General features: G+C 43.4%; 1 protein-coding gene across 1 annotated transcript in view; it reads right to left on the bottom strand.

Moving 5' to 3' along the window:
- Positions 1-19,224, bottom strand: part of RAMP3 (receptor activity modifying protein 3) — a gene marked incomplete at both ends in the record, with an annotated part of 46,769 nt that extends 27,545 nt beyond the window's left edge. The window contains 2 exons of the mRNA XM_080610541.1: positions 2,182-2,211; positions 19,173-19,224. Coding sequence (XP_080466667.1) covers positions 2,182-2,211; positions 19,173-19,224 — 82 coding nt within the window. The remainder of the gene's footprint in view (positions 1-2,181; positions 2,212-19,172) is intronic.
- Positions 19,225-20,440: the final 1,216 nt, after the last annotated feature.

A 20,440-nucleotide genomic window follows, 5' to 3' on the forward strand; every position in this document is an offset into this window, starting at 1 on the left:
AAATGTACTTCAACATCAAAACACTTGTGTGTCTTATCAGCTAAAGGGCTTGAATTCCACAGCCACAGTTTAGCTTTTCCTTTAGTATATCCACTAAAAGAATTATCTACCATTATCAGATGTTAATGTTGCAGCATACAGCTACTGGCAAAGAAAGAATTAACCTTGACTTGAGCAAACCTGTATATTTTGCAACCTGAAGTGGCAATTCGACAATATTTAGAGCCAAAGTCAGAGGTTTTTCTCATCCAGCCCATATGTGCATTGGAATATAAAGACTGTATTTTGGTATTTCTTATAAACTTAAAATTCTGCAAACAATCTATTCAGGCTAACTAAAGCTTTTGATTTTGATAAGGCTGAAACATTTTGATTAATTAAATGTCTTGCTTTACCTTTATAAATGTCACTAGTTTGATTATTCTTCTATATACAAAAAGTATACATTTTGTAGAACATTAAAATTACCTGAAAGTATATATATGTCAACTTATTTAATACAAATGCCTAAATTAAATTAGTCAGAAAAACCTCAGTGTGATTACTTCTCTTTAGAGCAGCACAAATCAGAGAAAAGGATTTACCTGAACAAAACTGCAACCCTAACAAATCCTCATGTGTCAAACAACCCTCCTGAGAACTCTGGAGGAAGAGCTTTTTATACGAATAAAGCCAAGAAGAACAGACTACTTCATCCTTTTTAATCATTGAAAAAAGAAGTGTAAGTAGAATCCTGTCTTGCACCTTTTTCTTCCTGAACTACCTTTTTCATTGAGATCCTATTTATACCAGGGAGAGGAGGTATTTCTTTTCCTTCTATTAGTTACTTTGAAAGCAGGATCCCATCATTGCTGAAAAGAGCCAATGGTTCCAGTGATGTGTGGTGACAGGCAAACACACTGCCAGGTGAAGCAGGTCGAAGGCATGCAAGTCTTCACTTGAGAAGTCAGGCGCAGCCCCTACTCTCAACAGGGCACTGTGTTCCTTACTGTTCAGTCCAAAAAACCTAAGCCAAGATGACTGGTTTCAGGCTTCACATCATGACCCAGCCATCAGTCAAAAACTTGAACATCTCATTCAAAATGGGCCATGTGATTGGAAGACAGGCTGGAGTGCACAGTAAGTGTCTTACCCAGGGAGAGGGCTTTGGAGCCTGGGCAGGAGCACCTTGCAACTCAAACTGTCGCAGCCAACATCTTAGCTGGGGAAGTCACTGACCAAAGGAGACACAGCCGTCACATCTGACCAAAGAAATACTTCACTTTCACATACTTTCCAAAAGCAGCAGATCCATAACTGAGACCTGCTATTTCATACAGACCACAAACTGCTCCGAGTATACGGCTGACTCACTGGGACCCAATCCTTTGTCATGTCTGATTGACAGAGCTCATAAAGCTGATGCTAAGTGTTCATCCATGTCAGAAAAAAATCAATTAATCAGCAGTGATAGGGGGAAAGTTATGAAACAGGGGCAGCATAACTCTGTCCTTGGAAAGTTAACATGGTAGTGTGGGCCCTGCCTATTTAAGTGTTCCTGCCAATGCATCTGGTGGCTGCAGCAGTTACGTTTTACGTTCCACTGCTAGATCTGCAGATGAACACTAAAGCTGGGCAGAATTCAAAACCAAAGATGAAAGTTGCATAGCTGGCAACTTAAATCCTGCATTGATGCTTTGACAAAAGTTAAGCAAAGCTGCCTTCCCTGGCAGACTATTCTAACCAACCAGCTATCATTTGATTTATAACTCTATAAATCCAACAGAATACAAGTGTCTCCTCCATTACATCATGTGCACTGACAATTTACTCCAGCTCCTTCCCAGCAGGGTGTTTAAATGGATTTTCCATGGCCTTGGTATTTTTGGTTAGCTTTCTTTAGAACTTCAATATTTTGCAGGGTTATAGAAAAAACTCTGATAGAGTCATTTGACAGAAACAATCTGATGATGCAAGGGTTTCTGTATAAATCCCTGGCCAAAGGGATTTAAAATTCAGAATAATTGTACTGTTTTACCATCACTCTTGAGACTGACCTTTACAAAACACTACAGAACTTTCTGTTCATACAGCTGTTGGAGATGACCAGTTGACTGAAATGAGACAGGATGGAAGTGCTTCTCAGACAGCTGCCATCAATACAACAGAAAGAGAAGTTTGAAGTTTAAAAGCAAAGCTCACCTGCGAATCCAAGCGTCATCAGACCATTAACTAGAGGGAGGGTGAAAAAAGAGAGATGAGTTAGATACCTCCATGCTGTTATGTCAAAGACAGTACAGATACAAGCAAACCTGAGCACAATTTAGGCTTCAACAGAATACTCAAAGTAATCATTTGATCATTAGTTTCAGTTTTATCAAAGAGTGAGTCTGAATGGAAAAAAATAACATTTAAAGAACATGATGCTTTTAAATTCCTTTTTACCTATCCTTTAAATGCCTGAGTCATGCAGACGTATTGGTCTATCCACACCACTCTTTCCTATAGATTCCAATGTTAAGAATTAGGGACAGGGAAAATTTTACTTTAAGCTTCTTGAGCATGAAAAAGTTGGAGAAATAACACATTTGCTCAAAATGTAGGTGAACTGCACATTCTAAAGTATAAAGCAAAAAAACCCAAACCCTTTTGCTATTAAAATTAAGCAAGCACAGAATCATAAATAAGTGTGTAGTATATTCGTTGAGAAATGTAATGCTGTTTTTCATGGTCTCCACCTTTTGCACGGTGAAATCATACATTTTGAAAACCATTACAGTCAAAACACATAAGCTTCTCACACAGATGTTACTTTAACAGGTATGTCAGAAGAGCATCCAAATGGAAACACAGACTATGCCAACAGAAGGAGACTTCTGATTAGCAGTCTGCAGTACATTCAGATGGATTAAATGAACAGAAGCCCACTGTGTTTGCACAGCCCCAGCCACACTTAGGAGTTTGCAGATAGAGCTAAAAGGGATGTGGCTTCAATTGTTTTTGATGTCCCACTGAGAAGAAGAAAAATTGCTGACAAATCTTTATAGTATTAAGTATATAGCATGCATCAGAAATGAGTAATTTCACACACATGGGTGCCCCCTGCTTCTTGTTTATACTTTACATGTCACTCCAGTAGAATGAATCAAGATATACATAGCAGCATATTAGTCCAAATCATATCGATCTAGCCTGTACAGTCACTGCAATATGCCAAGCTCTCGACTGAGTTAACTGCAAATTGTGTACATACATCTGAGGAGAATTTAGACCCTTCCAAGGAACGTATTTTTCTTCCAGACAAGCATTAATCTCTGTCTTAGTTACTAATGAGACAAAATGTACCGAAAACTGTAAAAAGCAGGAATCCAAGTATCTGAAAATGGAGTTGCATCCAACACACAGAGCTGAAACGCCATTACACACTCTGATGGCTGTATCTCTTTCACAAACAAAGCACTGCTCTTTCCAGACTGTAATACCAGCTGTAATACCAGTAAATATACTTGAGCCTCTTTATCCTCACTTGAAAAATGTGACTGATCAACTGCAGAATACTGAAGATCAAATTAAAAGCACCCACTTTCTGAGGAAGCCAAACCCACTGATTCTGAGGAAAGGGGTTTAGATGCACATAGGTGCCATAGATGCTCCCCTGGAGGACCACAGTCTGCACCTCAAATTTTCTATCAATTTCAGTCACTAATCTCTAAATCCTTCATAGTTATTGCTGTAGTAATCCTCATGAGACCATGGGGAGGCAAATAAACCAGGAATTACAAGAAGAGAAAATCAGTAAGAGAAAACAATGAGTCCACGTTTTACAGAGAAGAGGCTGAGTGACCACCCTAGTGTCAGGCAGGGAAGCTGTGATAAACCAAGCACTGAATAAAGGCTCTCAGGTTTGTGCTCACAGATCCTCCTGCTCACATGAAAACATGCTTTTTGCATTTTCTGATCTGCTCATGACAAAGTAACACAGGATGTTTTGCACCTATTCTCAACCAAGAGAGTCCAGATACCTTCAGAGAAGGGTGAAGCAAAAATGCAGACCACTACATGCTATCATGCCCACCTCTCTTTGTTTCTTTACTCCCAGTTATTCAACTCATAACAAAGATTCAATCAGGAGACTACAGCTTGTTGGCCATGATAGTTTACACAGAAAGTATGACCCTTCCATCATATATTTTAAGAAAGGGCAAGTTCAGCTTATTTCTAGAAAGCCTGATGCCATCATATCTCATTAAAAGATAGAGGAAGTAAAGTGGGTCACAGCATTGGAAGATGCTCCCATGATCCCAAAATAAACAGTTGCCACACACTCCTACCTGAACCAACATCTAAGGGAGAAAAAAAGGAGGTTGAGTTTAACTGTACCAGTTGACTACAGGTTAAATCCTGTTAATAATGCACCACAACAATGGCCATTAACTTTTATGTTCTCCATACACTGTAGCAGCATGTGTGATTGCCTCGAAGATGCTCCCATGATCCCAAAATAAACAGTTGCCACACACTCCTACCTGAACCAACATCTAAGGGAGAAAAAAAGGAGGTTGAGTTTAACTGTACCAGTTGACTACAGGTTAAATCCTGTTAATAATGCACCACAACAATGGCCATTAACTTTTATGTTCTCCATATACTGTAGCAGCATGTGTGATTGCCTCTAGCACTAGTGGAATTAGATGTGAAGGGGCCAACCAGCATGAAGCCACAGCAAGAGGTGAAGGAAGGCATCATTGAAAGAAAGATGGAGAAAAATCAGTTTGAAGAGCCTATGGAAAGAAAAATAGGATAAAGTGATAGAAAATAAGAAAGCCAAGAAAAAGAACAAGTTTTTACTAATAACCTTCTTGTATATGAAAAAAGAAAATCTGGTCCTAGACTTTCACTGCAGCCTCTTATTATTCACACTCTACCCTCCTTTTGTAAACAGGCATTCTTCTGGCATGAAAAAGGGGAATTCAGAATGGGATTCACAGCACCATGTAAATTCACTATTGGGATACATGAGAGGGTAACTGTCCTACAATTTTTCAGGTACATAAATGAAATCAATAAATAAAATGAATAAATATTTCTAAATGGTTGTTTTTCTGCTGTACTGTTATTATTCCCTGGTGTTCTCCCTTGAGGCTTAAAATTAGCACTGGAAGTCTTTGGATTTGAAGCAGCCTCTGAATTGCTGTGTGCTCTTCCTCCTGCACGTTCCTCCAAACACTTTGTAAGGATAATTCTGAAAAGCTTGTTTATGAGGGAGATGTCAGAACATTTGCCTTTGCCTGATCATTTCTTGAGGCTGCTGCACTGCCTGACAGGATAGGAAGATTTTTGAGCAGCTCCAAGACTTTCTCAGAATACATATATCAAATAATTCTTGTTTTACCTAACCACTCTATGCAGTTCTTCACCAGCAATTACAACAAAAGAACATATAATGGCCTCAAGTTAAACCTCTTGTCAAGACCCTACTTCTATACCTCTTTCTAAAGACAATCGTGCCAATTGCAATCATCTAATCTTTAACTACATGTCAGGACATCAGATCTCTATTGGAAGTTATGTATTAAGCAAACACCTGCCTCTCTGCAGAGCCTGAGGTTTTCTTGATAGCTTTACTGATGCCAATATTGAAGCTTTATTGATAGTGTGCAAAAACTGCTCTAACATATAGAGCACGAAAGTAGGTGGAACTGCAGTTTGAAATGGCAACTGCCGCTCTGCAGTTCTGCACCTCTGAGTTGTTGGAAACACAGGAGAAAGGTTAATACTCTATTAGTATCATTTTGTCATATTGATCACATCTCTTTATCCACATTTCTTTTATAAATCTGATTTTAAATACTAAACAAATCAATCTTACAGAAGTGTACCAATGTTTCATCAGGTATTTACCTGTAACACAAATTTACCTGTTGTGTGGGTGGTATTACAGATCATGTTAAATTCACTAATCTTTCATGTAAACCACAAGTTATACCATTACAGGCTCTCTGGCAGGAATGCACAGAGACTTTGGGGTACCTAATGCATAAGAGACTCCCATGGAAATAACTCCATCTATGCTCTGACACAATGTCAAGTACATCCTACTGCATCAGAAAAACAGTGATTACAAGTAGCTAGGGGTTCTTTATTACATATCTTCCTGACATTTACGAGCTCAAGAGCCTCATTTCACTAGGATTTTTATGAATACAGAAGGAAAAGATGAGCTAACACAAGCATCACATGGCTGCTTTCCAAAGAGTTCTCTAAAAGCCCTTCAAGGGGGCAAGTAAAATGTATGTCACCACGATGCAGAAGAATCTGAAGAGGCTAAGCAACCCTGAAGCTTGATGGGAAAGCCCACAAAAGCCTGAGCACTCCTGCTTTGAATAAGACTAAGACAAAACAGTTTCTTCAAAGGTATTTCATCAAACCCACCTTTTCCCTTGCATAATCTCTATGCCTTTCTTCAGACAAATACCATCAGTAACCATTGCTTAAAGGCACATCAAGGTACATCTCTCTCTTCCAATTTTGCATCATGTTAGGGCACTCAGTTTTGTATCACCACCTCAATCGCAGTGCTGGCAGGAGGGGCAGAGGTGGACCAAGTAAGGGTATGAACTGGGCATGCAGAAACTGGTCCCTACAGTAAGAGAAACAAGCAAAAGAACTTAAGACCATTTCTGTCATTTCAGCTTAAAGCCAAGGTTTGCTACACCAGCTGTTGAGAGAAAAGGTACTCATCTTTAGCTAGTATGAAAGAGCACTGATTGAGTTTTGACCATGTCAGCCTGCTGAGGAGCAGACTGACATAGGCTGATTTACCAGACATGGTAACTGAGGTACTGGAACAGATTTGACTTAACACCCACAGTGCCACTGCCTGCAACTGGGAGAAGTCTTAACACAGATAGTTTCCTATAGGGCTGTTAACGCTTGAAGCCATGTATTTCTCAGCAGCCATACAAGATACCTTGTCCCGCAGGCAGCTGGCTGGTCCTCCCCCTGCTGCAGCCTGTGCATCTGAGCCTTCATCCTTCCCGCCCTTACCAGGCCTAGTTTATACCCCCACAAACTGCAGCTGTGGGTTATTTTTTAAATGATAAACTGCTTCTCTGAGTCCAGTTCTCATTCCAGCCTAATCACACCAGGATGCTAAGCCCTCAACAGAGATAACAAAGTGATAATTTAGCATGAAATTGGTATACAGATGGGCAAAGCATAAAATTCTGTTATGAAAATGTCTGAAACACATTCAAGGGAAAAAGAATTGATGATGACGAGTGATGAGCTGGGGTGACCCCAGCACCATCCCCCAAGATGGGCAGAGCCACGGGTGGGAAACTGGCTCTATTCGCAGCTCCATTGTGGCTGGGGATGAACCAGGGAGTGCAGCAGCAGCAGCAGATAGGCCCAGAGGCCAGGTTGGACAGAGCCTTGGGTGACATAGTTTAGCATGAGGTGTCCCTGCCCATGGCAGGAGGGTTGGAACTGGATGATCTTAAGGTCCTTTCCAACCTTAACTATTCTATGATTCTATGACTCTATGAGGTGACCCAATACATAGGTCCAGAGCACATACAGGAAAATAGCCAGTAAGCCAGGAGCACTTACGGTGTAGCTCAGGGGACAGTGGGGGAATCAGGCAGGGGGCAGAGGGAAACTCGCTGGGGCTGTTGAGGGTGCTGTTAATGGACTGGGAGTCTTGACAGTAAGGCAGCAAGTGGTCAGCAAAGTGCAGCCTTCCACCTAGGCTTACAAACATGATGCAAAAACTGGTCCAGATGGATAACTATATCGCTATACAATGAAATGTATGCCTGTGTGTATGGGGAAAACGAAATGCAGCTTCTCAGGTGGCCACCCTCAGAGAGAAAGCTATCATGAGTGATTCCAAGTCTTGAGGTTGTTATAAAAGGACAGAAAGGAAAAAAATGCTATTGGTACAAAAACTGAAGTCCCACCTGCCAATCTTTAAATAACCCTTGCTACCATATATATGGCTCAGAAGGTCATCTTTTGTTCTCAGCTACTAACTGTCCCTTTGACACTTTATAAGAGGAGCGGGATGGGGAGGGAGAGGAACAGGAACAGGACACAAGAACATCATCACATAGTGTGAAAGCAGCCAAGGAAATGAGGCAACTGAAGTTCACGGAGCCAGGCAATGACAGGAACCCAACACAAAGGAAGGATGCCAGGAATAAACAGAAGCTTGCAATAAATATAGTACTTGAAAGAAGTGTTACACTTGCATTCAGAATTGGCCCAAAAAAAACCATGCCTCAGCATGTGGAGAAGCAGGAGCAAGTAAACCTGTCGGCAGGGTGCACTGATTTGTCCCTATGCCCAAGAAGTTATCTAGAGAGCTAGGATAACAGGTAGCATAGAGGTCAGCTTTGCACCGTCCCCTGCTTTGATGCTAAATCCTTTTTAATATTTTTTTTCCCTGTGTCAACTTTATGGAAGACATATATTAGCCACAGAAATGTAATATTCAAAACTAAAAGTGCAGTTCAGTGCTATACTTTATCACAGTTTAAGGTATTATGTTATTGCTTTTGAATTGGTAAGGTAATTTCAGACAGTTAACAATTTTGGATGCCAGAGTCTTCTTCCTGCAGAGCAAGAAAAGCAGAAAGGCAATTTAAGCTTTTTCATTTCATCACTGCAAATCAACAGGGAACATTACTGAGGACATTGGCTCTTCAGGCTCATGTTGGCTCAGAGTTGCCCAGCTTTCCAGCGACTGCAAAGAAAGGTGACAATTATTCTGAACTCGTACTTCAACTGGGAATTTTTCAGAGTGGGAATACAAATTATTGCCTTTTACATTCCTTGGTGGAGTTCTTAAATCACTGCTGGCAGCGTATAAATAATGCTGCCCGATTTCTGAACAGCCTATGGCTGCTTCCAGAGGTGTTGGATGAGTTTTCTACTACTTTGTTTGAAAGCAGTATGATTTATTTCAATATATATCTAACCAGTACTTTTCATTAAATATTTATTTTCTTATTAATATTTATTTACTAAATAACTATTTAAATAAACCCTGCTACTTCAACCACAGACTTAGGGAGGGGATTATTTAGCAACTTACTGAACAATAAGATCTGTATTGTAATGGAAGGCCTGTGACTCAACCTGAAATGTCACATAATGTTTTCTCCCCTTCCTTTCTGTCCCATTATGCTTTTGATGAAGCACTGTGTAACTGAAATATAAATCCTTATTTTTTTTATTGCCACTGACTTTCAGAAGGTGGATGAACTAAATATTCCAACATCAGAACCAAATGCTTGAAGAAGACCATCTTCACACTCTTTTAGAAGAGTGCTATGGACAAATGTGATCCTTGACATAAACCTCGAGATCCATCCTTACAGTAAAACTGAAGAAGACTAAGAGGAGTACATTTGTTTCTAGAGTAGAAAGAAAATTGTGGCATTAGAAACTGTTTAAGGATGACACCCAGCAACAATACAGGGACCACGATTTGACTTCAGGGGGCTGGAAGAGAGTCCCAGAGGACTAACACTCCTCAGGAGGTGCTACCGCCTACAGCTGGCAGAGACGAGCAGAACAGCTTTCCTGACAAATCCTAATTGACTGAATTCACTTCTGTGACTGTTCTCTGGGACATTAGGAAAACACTTATTTAGGATGTACCTACAGGCCTTCCAAAGGTTTTGTGCTCCTTGTTTTCATCTGATTTCTGCCTGTGAAACCTGGTCTTCTGGGTCTTAGAATACACTAGTTATCACACAGATGTGTAACCTCTAAACAAACCAAATTCTCTCTCTCAGTAATTTATGATTACAGATAAATATGCTTCTAGCAAGAGAAAGTGAAAATCTTTTTTTCACCCCCTAAACATCTGCACTTCTTCAGGTTCATTACAGCCTTGTGTGGTACCACTGGTGTGGTCCCAATTTTACACCAGGTATGGAAATGATGACAGAACTAGTAAGAGATTAGTCTCAGTCACAAGCAGGAACCAGCATCACATTGAGAACAGAGTGACCCAGCAGTGGTGTGGTGCCAGGACCTCTATTTCCGCACTATCTCCTCTCAGAAAATGTTGCCAAAGTAACTGAAGAACATGACAATCTCTCTGTCCAAAAGAGAATAATAGTGAAATGTGTCTGCTGTGCAATTTATGGGAAAGGAACATCACCAAATGAGGCAGCACAGTTCAGATCTATCCCCTGCAACAGGCCGGGCAGTTTGCAATTCATTGTGAAGAGAGACACCCCCCCCCCAGTGCACATCAGAACTGTGACAGCCCCCAAAGCTGGCCATCCGCATCCAGGACCTCAGTCTGTCATTGTACCACCTAATCACCTGGAAGCACATATTAGACCTAAGGGATGCTCATTATTGTAACCCAACTGCCTGTCACTAGTCAAAAAGTCAGGGAAACACAAAAGAAAATGTGATGTGACATGAGAATTCCCTATAATAAGGAAACGTAAGGTCAGCACAATACTGACTTTACTCTATACCTATCCACCTGTGAATGAGTGTAAAACACCAGTCCCCCGAGGCAAATAGTCTGCTCCTGTGGATAGCCTGAAAGAGAAGCCAAGCAACATTTCTTTTTTAATAACCTTGGGAAAGGGAAATGACCCGTGAAGGTTTCACAGACAAGGGTCACAACACACTCCCTCCTGAGGAAGTGTTTAAAACCATGGGATACTTGAAGACATTAAAAGTTTCTTCTTCCCTTGACAGGCAGAACATTTAAATCAAGATATTGTCATCACAGAAGACCTGGGAAAATGTGGGATTTTTTCTCTTTTCTGACCAGACAACAAAAATCCCCACCTTGCACATCCACCTTCTCTGAATGCTGCATGTACTTCTCTCGCACATCCACCTTCTCTGAATGCTGCATGTACTCCTCTTGCAGACTCCTAATGCTGTTACATACTGTGCTGGGGCATTACATCAACATAATTTCAGCAGAGTCATGCCTCCAACGAATTCTACACCTACCATGAAATAGTAAGTTGGCCTGACCATTCAAATGTGGGCTGTTTCGCTTCAGCAGCCCAGCTCACCTGTCAGTGTTCCAGAGCTCTGGATACTCAACTACACAATCACACAGTATTTTCAATGACATATTGCCATGAGGAACTCAAAAGAGCAATAAAACTACCAAAACCTCAGAGATTTGCATGCCTATGTATACTGCTATATATGTACCTGCTTATTGTAGGTCTGTGTGGCTCTTCACAACAGCATCCTTACTCCAAGGAATAAACACTGAAAATATATCCTTGGCAGTCTGGCATGGAAGCATGATCCCTGCACACCATAATCTTTTCTGGATAGATATCCCCACAGGAAACTGCACAGCAGCAGGCGCTGGTATAGGAAACTACTTAGGCCAACCCTGGAGTAAATCATTACTCTCAGTGGATATGAAGAGCAGAACTGAAGAGCAGAGGAACACAAATTCCCAGGTATCCCCCTCAGCAAGGCAGGGTACATCTGGCTGCTCATGCAGAACCCAGTGCTGCTCAGTTTGCACTTTCTCTACACCGATTTTATGTTTCCTAACACAGTTGCTTTGTTTTCCAAATAGCAGGTGCCACCAAAGGAGTAAGAGAAAGTGACAGGTTTAAACTCCTTTTTATTTTTTCCACCATCTGCTATCTTAGAATCATAGAATCATCCAGGTTGGAAAAGACCTTTAAGATCACCAAGTCCAACCATTCCCCAGCACTGCCAAGGCCACCACTAACCCATATCACTGAGGGCCTTGTCTACACAGTGTGTGAACACTTGCAGGGACGGTGACTCCACCACTGCCCTGGGCAGCCTGTTCCAGTGCCTATTCCAAGGTTTCTTTGGGGAAGGCATTGTTCCTAATCTCCAGTCTAAACCTCCTCTGGCACAGCTTGAGGCCATTCCCTCTCATCCTGTCACTGGTTACTTGGGAGAAGAGACCAGCCACCTCCTTGCTTATTTATTAACATTGTAAAAGTTGTGCAAGTTGATTACAATTACTCCTGAGGAATAGAACCAAGGTATTTAGTAGTAAGAGTTCCATTAAAAACTTACAGTAACAAAGGTATGCATGAAGTATTAAGCCAGTAAAACCTTTAAATTAAAGTTTAATTTTATTTAATTAATAACTTCTGTCCTGGTTTTCATTCATGTCAGTGTTTTATTAGGAAAAGTTAAAAAAGGGTAGTATATCTGACCTTATTTTGTCAGGCAGCCCAAGACCAAACAGATTTCAGCAACAGCAGATCAGCAGTGCTTCCATTTTCATGGGAAAACTAAGACTCCGCTAGGAATATGCCAGTTAAGAAGTATGGAAAACCAAATGAAAGTAAACACTGCAGAGAAAAATGCTATACCATAGTCATCCCTGAGCTAAGAAAACTGCTAGGGCATGAGGAAGAAATCATTCATCACTATTTGTGAAACCAGTGAACACAACCAACCCTGAAGAGCAGGCTCCTGAGGAGATCTTCAGATCTCCACATTTTTGAGCTCTGGGGTGGCTGATCCATAGCCCAGAAGCCGGTGCTGCACAGCCACCCTACTGTGGTTACTATCCAAACCTTCTTCACAGAGGCTTTTTCTCAAGCTTTCACCCTGTAAATAATAAAAAAGCCTTCAATAACTTTAGACTGAAGCTAAAGCTGCTTTGGGGTGTTACAGAAATAAACATCTGCATAAAGCCAGCTGCAGAAAGATTTATGTCCCACTATTCACAAGCAGCATCAGAGCTAACTGTATTTTGTGAGAGTGACTGCTCAGCTAACACTTCTCTTTTGTAACTTGGTGTGGTGCTGACCCTGGCTGGACACGAGGTGCCCACCAAGCCACTCTATCAGCCCTGCTCCTCAGCTGCACAGAGGAGAGAAGATACAATGAAAGGCTCACAGGTTAAGGACAGGGAGAGCTCACTCACCAGTTACCATCATGGGCAAAACAGATTCGACTTGGGGAAATTAATTTAAGTTACTGCCAATCAAAACCAGAGCAGGGTAATAAGGGTAATTATTTTACCAAATAATAATATTTGGTAAAAATAACCAAATCTTAAACACCTTCCCTCCACCCCACCCTTTTTACCTAAGCTCAACTTCACTCGATTTCTCTACCTCCTCTCCTTGAGTGGTGCAAGGGGGCAGAGAATGGGGTTGTTCATCACATGTTGCATCTACTGCTCCTTCTTCCTCACACTCTTTCCCTGCTCCAACATGGGGTCTATCCCATAGGAGATAGTCCTCCATGAACTCCTTCAACTTGAGTCCTTCCCACAGAAGCGCATTTGCAGCCACTATGCCAAAAACAAACATGAAGAGAAAACCTGTTCCACAGCCCCTGTGGCTACCAGGCAGCACAGCCCTGATGCCAAGGCTGAGATACCCTTTAAGCAAAAGGCCCCTCTATACTCCAAAGCTGCAGAGTGTGTCCAGGTCGCCCAGAGACAGCAGAGTCCCTTCAGATCAAACTAACTGTAAGCACCCATGTGGCCTTTGCATCACCACATCAGGAGGATGTCTTCCTCACAGCCCTGAAGATATTCTCCAGTGCACAGAAGGTGAGCAAGAGAGAAGACTACAAACCAAAACTAAAGTCAAAGAGATCAAGTCTTGGAAGAAACCTGGACTTTGTGTCCTATTGATGAGCACTTGAACGATTCTACAAGATGCTATTTCTGTCCCAGTATCTCTCCATCTCTTCACAATACCCTCTGGCTGTGAACTCTCTTTTCATTTCTGCTGAAGGCAGGAGGGCCATACAGACTAAGAGCTGCACACCCTGTCAAATCTCAAGCCATGTATTTTGAGACAACAAAAATGCAAGGATGTTTTCTAAAGATTAGAGTCTCTAGCATTAATCTGCACACAAAGGGATGCAAAAGAAATCTGCCACTTCCCAAAAGTCTGAATTCCCATAGAAAGTGACAGTCATTATTGGCAAAGTGAATGACACTATTTCTTCTCACACTGCCCACAGAAATTTTCCCCAGATCACACTCTCCAAAATAATGGCAAATCAGTCATATTTATTTGAGTGTAAAAGCAATAAGAGAGATGCTTTACTGTAGGGTGTGGTGCTTCTGCATAGCACTTTGCTTACTCAGCTTAATCTGGTTAGATGTGAAAAAGATGTGCTTCCACCAGCCCTGTGCTGTGCAAGGGCCTATCACACTGTCCTCTTCAGAGGTCAGAGTCTCCCTGGCTCGGAGCACAGTGGAGCAAGTGGCATTCCATTTGCACAAGGCCATCAGCCTGGCTTCAAACAGACAAAATGCTTTATTCCAGGGGATAAATCGAGGCCACCAGCTGCTATGCAGACATGCCCTTTGTTCAAGCCAATATGGTAGGGTATGTCAAGCTGCTCTGGAGCTGAAGGCTGGGACCCTCTCTAGCTTTCAGACCAATTCTAACAGTGCCATTGCATTTCCTTTGAAAGCCTTTAGAGGAACAAAGCTGTCTCCTCCTTTCAGGCTCGTTTCAGGATGGCCAACAGAGATCAAGCCTAAAAACCCATGGAAAAGCAGGCTTTCTCCTATTTTGCTTTCCTTCTCTTTTCTTTCCTCATACCTATCCATATCCCTCCCAAAAGATCCAAGAGTCCTTCAGGCAGCTTTTAGGACCTTCTACATATATAGTCATATTATAATAATGTCATTCTTTGTCACTTATATTTTCCAGTGTATCTCAGTGCAAGCCTGACTATGAAGAGACTCTTCTTTTAGAATAAAAATCACAGCTGCTTTCACAGAACATAAAATAATACATTTGTACACTTCTATTCTGAAGTAAGATGGCTCATGCAACAGCTTTCACTAATATAGAGAGGTGCAAATGAAAACAGGTTTCATTAAGTTTGTGAAAATTAATCTCTTTATGGGCCTTCAATGAGAACACAGTTTGGTTTCTTCATACCTCTCTCTCAAGCACTAATTTCAATAGCAAGACATGGATGGTAGCAAATGGTGTTTTGTAAAGGACTCCCTCGCCACATTTCTTTCCTAGGTAAGAAAAAGTGGAATTTGCTTTGTTTGCCTCCAACCCAAGCCAAGAAATCGCCTCTGTTACCAATGGGGAGGTGGAAGCAACTGAAACAACAAACTGTACAAAACCTGCTGGTGTTGCAGTTTTTAAAGACAACTTCATTGGCAAAACCTTGCACGGTTCCCTTTGAGCCACCCCAGCCATGCTCAAGACCATGTCCTTAAAACCTATGTGGTCTGCATATATCTGTACTTATAGCAATACCTGTCTATCCCAGGACAGCCTCTGATGGTTTACCTCATAGATTTGGCTAAAAATGAGCCTAAAAGCTAAGCCCTCATACCTCAAAGGTGTTTAAAACCCTGACTACTATGTAGGTGGGGCCCTCAGCACAAGAGGGATGTGGAGCTGTTGGAGTGAATCCGGCGGAGGCCACAGAGATGCTGCAAGGGCTGAAGCAGCTCTGCTCTGGAGCCAGGCTGAGAGAGCTGGGCTGGTTCAGCCTGCAGAAGAGAAGGCTCCAGGAAACCTTAGAGCAGCTCCAGTGCCTAAAGGGGCTACAGGAAACCTGGAGAGGGGCTTTGGACAAGGGCCTGTAGGGACAGGACAAGGGGGAATGGCTTCAACCTGCCAGAGAGGAGACTGAGATGAGCTCTTAGGAAATTCTTCCCTGTGAGGGTGGTGAGGTGCTGGCACAGGTTGCTCAGAGAAGCTGTGGCTGCCCCATCCCTGGCAGTGTTCAAGGGCAGATTGGACACAGGGTCTTGGAGCAACCTGCTCTAGTGGAAGGTGTCCCTGCCTGTGGCAGGGGCTTGAAACTGGATGAGCTTTAAGGTCCTTTCTAACCCAAACCATTCCGGGATTCTATGATAAGAGCAAGAATTTACTAGCTAAATGGTTCCTAGGAATGGATCTCATTGGTGTAAATCAGGTTTAGAAAGCCCATTTTCCTCTTTCCCACTTTCAATCTGGACTTACCTTCAAACACACAGTGGAATTCCCCCCGGCTGCTGGGACGGAGGCAGCTGTAGATGGCATTTTATGCTCTATGCTACCACCTGCAGCCCACTTCCAGTCACCACAAGCAACTGAGCTCGGACAGGACGAACCTGCTCCCTGTTGGATGGTGCAGACCTCAGGAAAAGACCAACACCTCTCCGAAAAAGAAATCAAGAGATACAAAAAGGGTGAAGGATGGTGGGAAAGATGTCTGTATCCAAGAGTAAGTTGGAACAGAGTTTGGATTTATGCTCCATCCTTTGCTTTCAGGATGGATGTTGATGGGGTCCGCCCACTATCTTTCTGCTTGTCTGGTGTTGCAAATTGCATCTTCAGGAAAAGCAGCATCATTTTGGAAGAGAAGTGGTTTTGTTAAAACTCTCTGGTCTGTCAGATGTTCTGCTTTGCAAAGGTTTATTTGTCTTACATGCACACCCACCTGGGTTTATTTAATTCAAAACTCCTACAATGGTTTTCCCTTTCTTTGTTCCATCCTTTGCAGCTGCAGAACAGCATGATATATTAATAAGAAAGTAATGGAAAAAACTTGATTTGGGTTTCAAACTTTAGCCCAATAAAGTTGTTTCCTGTTTGTTTTGGGTTTTTTTCCATTAAGAGTCCAAAATCCCCAGGAGTTACAGATGCTGTGTTCCACGCAAGGGGAGCTCGGGACCTTACAGAACTCAGGTTTTAACATACAGCTTTTCATTATTGTTTGCAGGATGAGGTCTGGTCTTTAAAATAGGAAGTAAGAATGGGAGCCTGGAGCCAGGCTCTGTTCCCAGCTTTCCAACTGTCCAGTTGTTCACCTCTGGCCAGAATGCTAAGCTTCACTAACCACTGTGAAACAGGATGATGAAATGCAAACAGCTATAGACAGTCTTTGAAATCTGCATAGGGAGACTGCTCCAGGTAAAAATCACATCACCTCTCTCTACAGGGGTATGCATCCATATACTGAGAAACATTCCTCTAGAATTGAAAAAAGTACTCATTTTATTCTGGCAGCATCTTTCAACTCACATACAAATAGTACCACTGAAATGCCGGCATTATGTAAAGGATGAAAAAGTAAATGTCTGGACATGGAAGGAGAAACAGCGACTTGTGTAAAATAACCTATTTAGCCTGTTAAAAGTCTTGGTCAAGCCCTTCAGTTTCTCCTTGCCTCAGTTTCCATAGGTAGATGTAGAATAAAAGAACCTGGTATTATGGTACATACATAATTTGTGAGGCACTCACATTCTGCAGTAAGTAGGTATCTCTAAGTACCTCCAGCTCTGCTAAGGAAAGCACAGAGGATTTCACCAGGCAGCTGGTGTTTGCAGCTCTGGATGTTATCAGCACTTCATAGGGTAAACAGTACTGATGATGGTGGTCTGCAGAGCAGGTACCTCAGTTCACACCTTCTTTCCCCACCAATAAACACACACAGAGCAAATCCAACTCCTGTGGTCACTGAGCTTCCAGCAAGCAAACACGTTGCCTTTTTTGCCATCCTCACTAAGGAGGGACAATGCGTCAGATGATTCTACACAGTGATAATGTGTCAAGAGGCTCAGGTAGAAGCATATGCAGAAAGCAGTGGTTACAAAAGTACAATCCCCATCCCCATGCAGACAGGCTTCCCACTGGATTCATTGAGAGCTAGCACTGAGGAATTCTGGCAAGAGTTTTGTCTTAATGACATCAGTCGCAGGCTTCTGGTTAATCAAAAGAAGCCATTAGGAGAAAGGGATCAATTCAAGTAAAAATCCTTCTGAGACAACTAATACTACAGGTATGTTGTATTACTGAAAGAAGAGCTTTACTTTTCTACCACTTAAGGCTTTTCTTATTTGAACACCTCGGGCTTTTCTACTAGCAAATTAAACTAGTTTCATTAGTTCTTGGTTTTATCTATCCTTTCCAATTCCAAGCAAAAGTGATGCATTATCAGTTCACAGATATCCTTAAAATCTTTCTGTGTGTGTGCTATTCTGTTAAGCAACCAGCACAGCCAAAAATGTCTAGCACAATTGATTTACCTGTGTGTCTCTGATGAAAAATGTCTTCCTGTAGCTTTCGAAGCTACAGGGTCATTGTCCCTCATTCTACTCATCCTCTGAAAATAAATCTCCAGTGAGTAATTTTGCTTTGTAAAAGTCACAGTAACATCACGATGTCTCTACACACACAAAGATTCCTGCCTGGTTCCTCGAGTTCAAGACTGCATAAATCTTTCATGTGTCAAGACAGGTGTTGGTTTCTATTCCTTTTCAGCTGGAAAATAACAATAAATCTGAGTGATTAAGGTCAGATTTTAGCAATCCTCAAACCACAGAGAATCAGGAAATGTATGCATTTGACATGCCATTCTTTTGACAGACCAGGTCAAGACGATGCTACTGAACACTGTCAATATAACTATCCATTTATTTGTGAGTCTTTCCTAGAAAGATGTCCAGTGTTTACCAGCTTTGTACTTTAGAAGGGGCATAAAGTTAGCAAACAAAGTTATAAAGTCCTCAGATAAACCTTCTAAACGTACGAGGCCTGAATTTCTTCTCCCCTATCTGTGACTCACGAGGACTTGATCACATCTCTGGGTTTACTGCTGGGTGAAAAAGATCAGAGCTGACTTCTCCCAGCAACTTTTGACCTGACTGCAACATATTAAATCTGGCTAAAACAAGCTACATTACAAGGGAAAAAAAAGATAGTTCTTCTAATAGTGGAGTTACTCTAAGTGAAAGATCTTAAGGATATCTGCACTTTACAACTGCCTGTTTGCAACCCAACCGCTCCAACGCGAATCAACCCCTCGCCTGCAGCAGTAAACCTTTCCCAACGGCCAACCCTGCCTCCCCAGCATCGGCTTTGGGATCCGAGACGGAAAGCATGACTAACGCTAGAAGTCAATGAGATCGTTTTCCTGGGGGGCTGCGTGCCCTGGGCCGTGTTTCTGAGCTCTCCCCCCATGAAGGTGGATAAGAGGGTATAGCTGGCGTTGGGATGCTAGACCGGCGAATGACTGGAACGTTCCCGCCGCTCTGCTCGGGATGGAGAGCTCCGGAGGGGAGCAGTCATTCCCCGCAGCGGAGAGAAAGCTCCGGAGGGGAGCAGTCCCCGCAGCCCCCCACGGACCCACCCTAATTACCTGCTCCCCAAGGGACCCCCCCAGGAAAACCCCTCATCCCCAAGCGATGCTCCTGCCCCGGTACTTACCCCACAGCAGCAGGACGGGGAGCTGCGGCCGGCGGCAGCCCGGCGCCTCCATCCCGGCGGCGAGGGGCCGCGATGCTCGGAGCCCGCATGGGGCGGCCGGTCCGCCGGCGCGCAGGGCCCGGGCCCGCCTCAGCCGCCCCGCCGCGGATCCTCCTCTTCATGCCTCGGCGGCCAGCCCCGGGCGGCGGCGGGGGGCGGGACCCCACGGGGGGAGCCGCTCCCCCGACCCGGGGGGAGTCCCAGCGCCGAGGCGGGGAGGGAGAGGCGGGACCCCGCGGCCGGCGCTGCCGCGGAGGGAGCGCGATGTATGCGCGGGGTGCGCGCGGTGGAGGGTGAATGTGTGTGTGTGTGTGTGAGCTCGGCAGCGTGCATGTGCGGGCACACCGAGGCATCCCTCCGAGAGCCACACAGCAGGAGGGATGCTTCTCGCGACCTCCGGGGCAGGGTGGTGTTTTGGGGAGGGGGAAGAAGTCCTCTTGTTGGGGGGAGATGGTTCTGGTCCCAAGTGTCCGAAGGCTGCAGGGGCTCCCTGGAGGCACAACAGCCTCCCCCATTCTGGCACAACATCCTGGCACTGGGGCTGAAGGCAGAAAGGAGGCTGGAGCAAGAAGGTGGCTGGTCTCTTCACCCAGGTAGCAAGTGATAGGACAGGAGGAAACAGCCTCAAGCTGTGCCAGGGGAGGTTTAGACTGGATATTAGGAACAATTTCTTCCCCAAGAGGGTGGTCAGGCACTGGAACAGGCTGCCCAGGGAATACAGCAGGGCAGTGCTGGAATCATTGTTGCTGGAGTGTTCACAAACCATGTATATGAGGCCCTCGGTGACATGGGTTAGTGGTGGCCTTGGCAGTGCTGGGGAACTGTTGGATTTGATGATATTAAAGGTCTTTCCCAACCTGGTTGATTCTATGATGCTAGCACCTTAGTATGTACAGCTAAACATGGGCAGTGAGCTAACCTAACCCCACACAGCACCAAAGCAGAGCAGCAGGAGCTCTAAGTAAATGCTTAATGTGTTTTTGTGTTGCCATGTCATCTCTGCATGGCTCTTTTCAGAGAATGGCACTGCTCCTAATTTTCATCAATATTTAAAGGCTGCATTCCTGGAGCTCTCTCTCTAGGAAATTAGCGTCTCCAGCAAGAAATACTTGGCTGAGAAGCTGCTGAAGAAGCCTCTTCTTAGCTAAAGATAATTGTACTGCTCAGCAGTGTAAAGAGCCAGAGTGTGTTTCTAGGTACATGGACGCTTCTCCTCAATAAGTGCCTTT

Source organism: Psittacula echo (assembly GCF_963264785.1).
Source record: "Psittacula echo genome assembly, chromosome: 2".
Lineage (NCBI taxonomy): Eukaryota > Metazoa > Chordata > Aves > Psittaciformes > Psittacidae > Psittacula > Psittacula echo.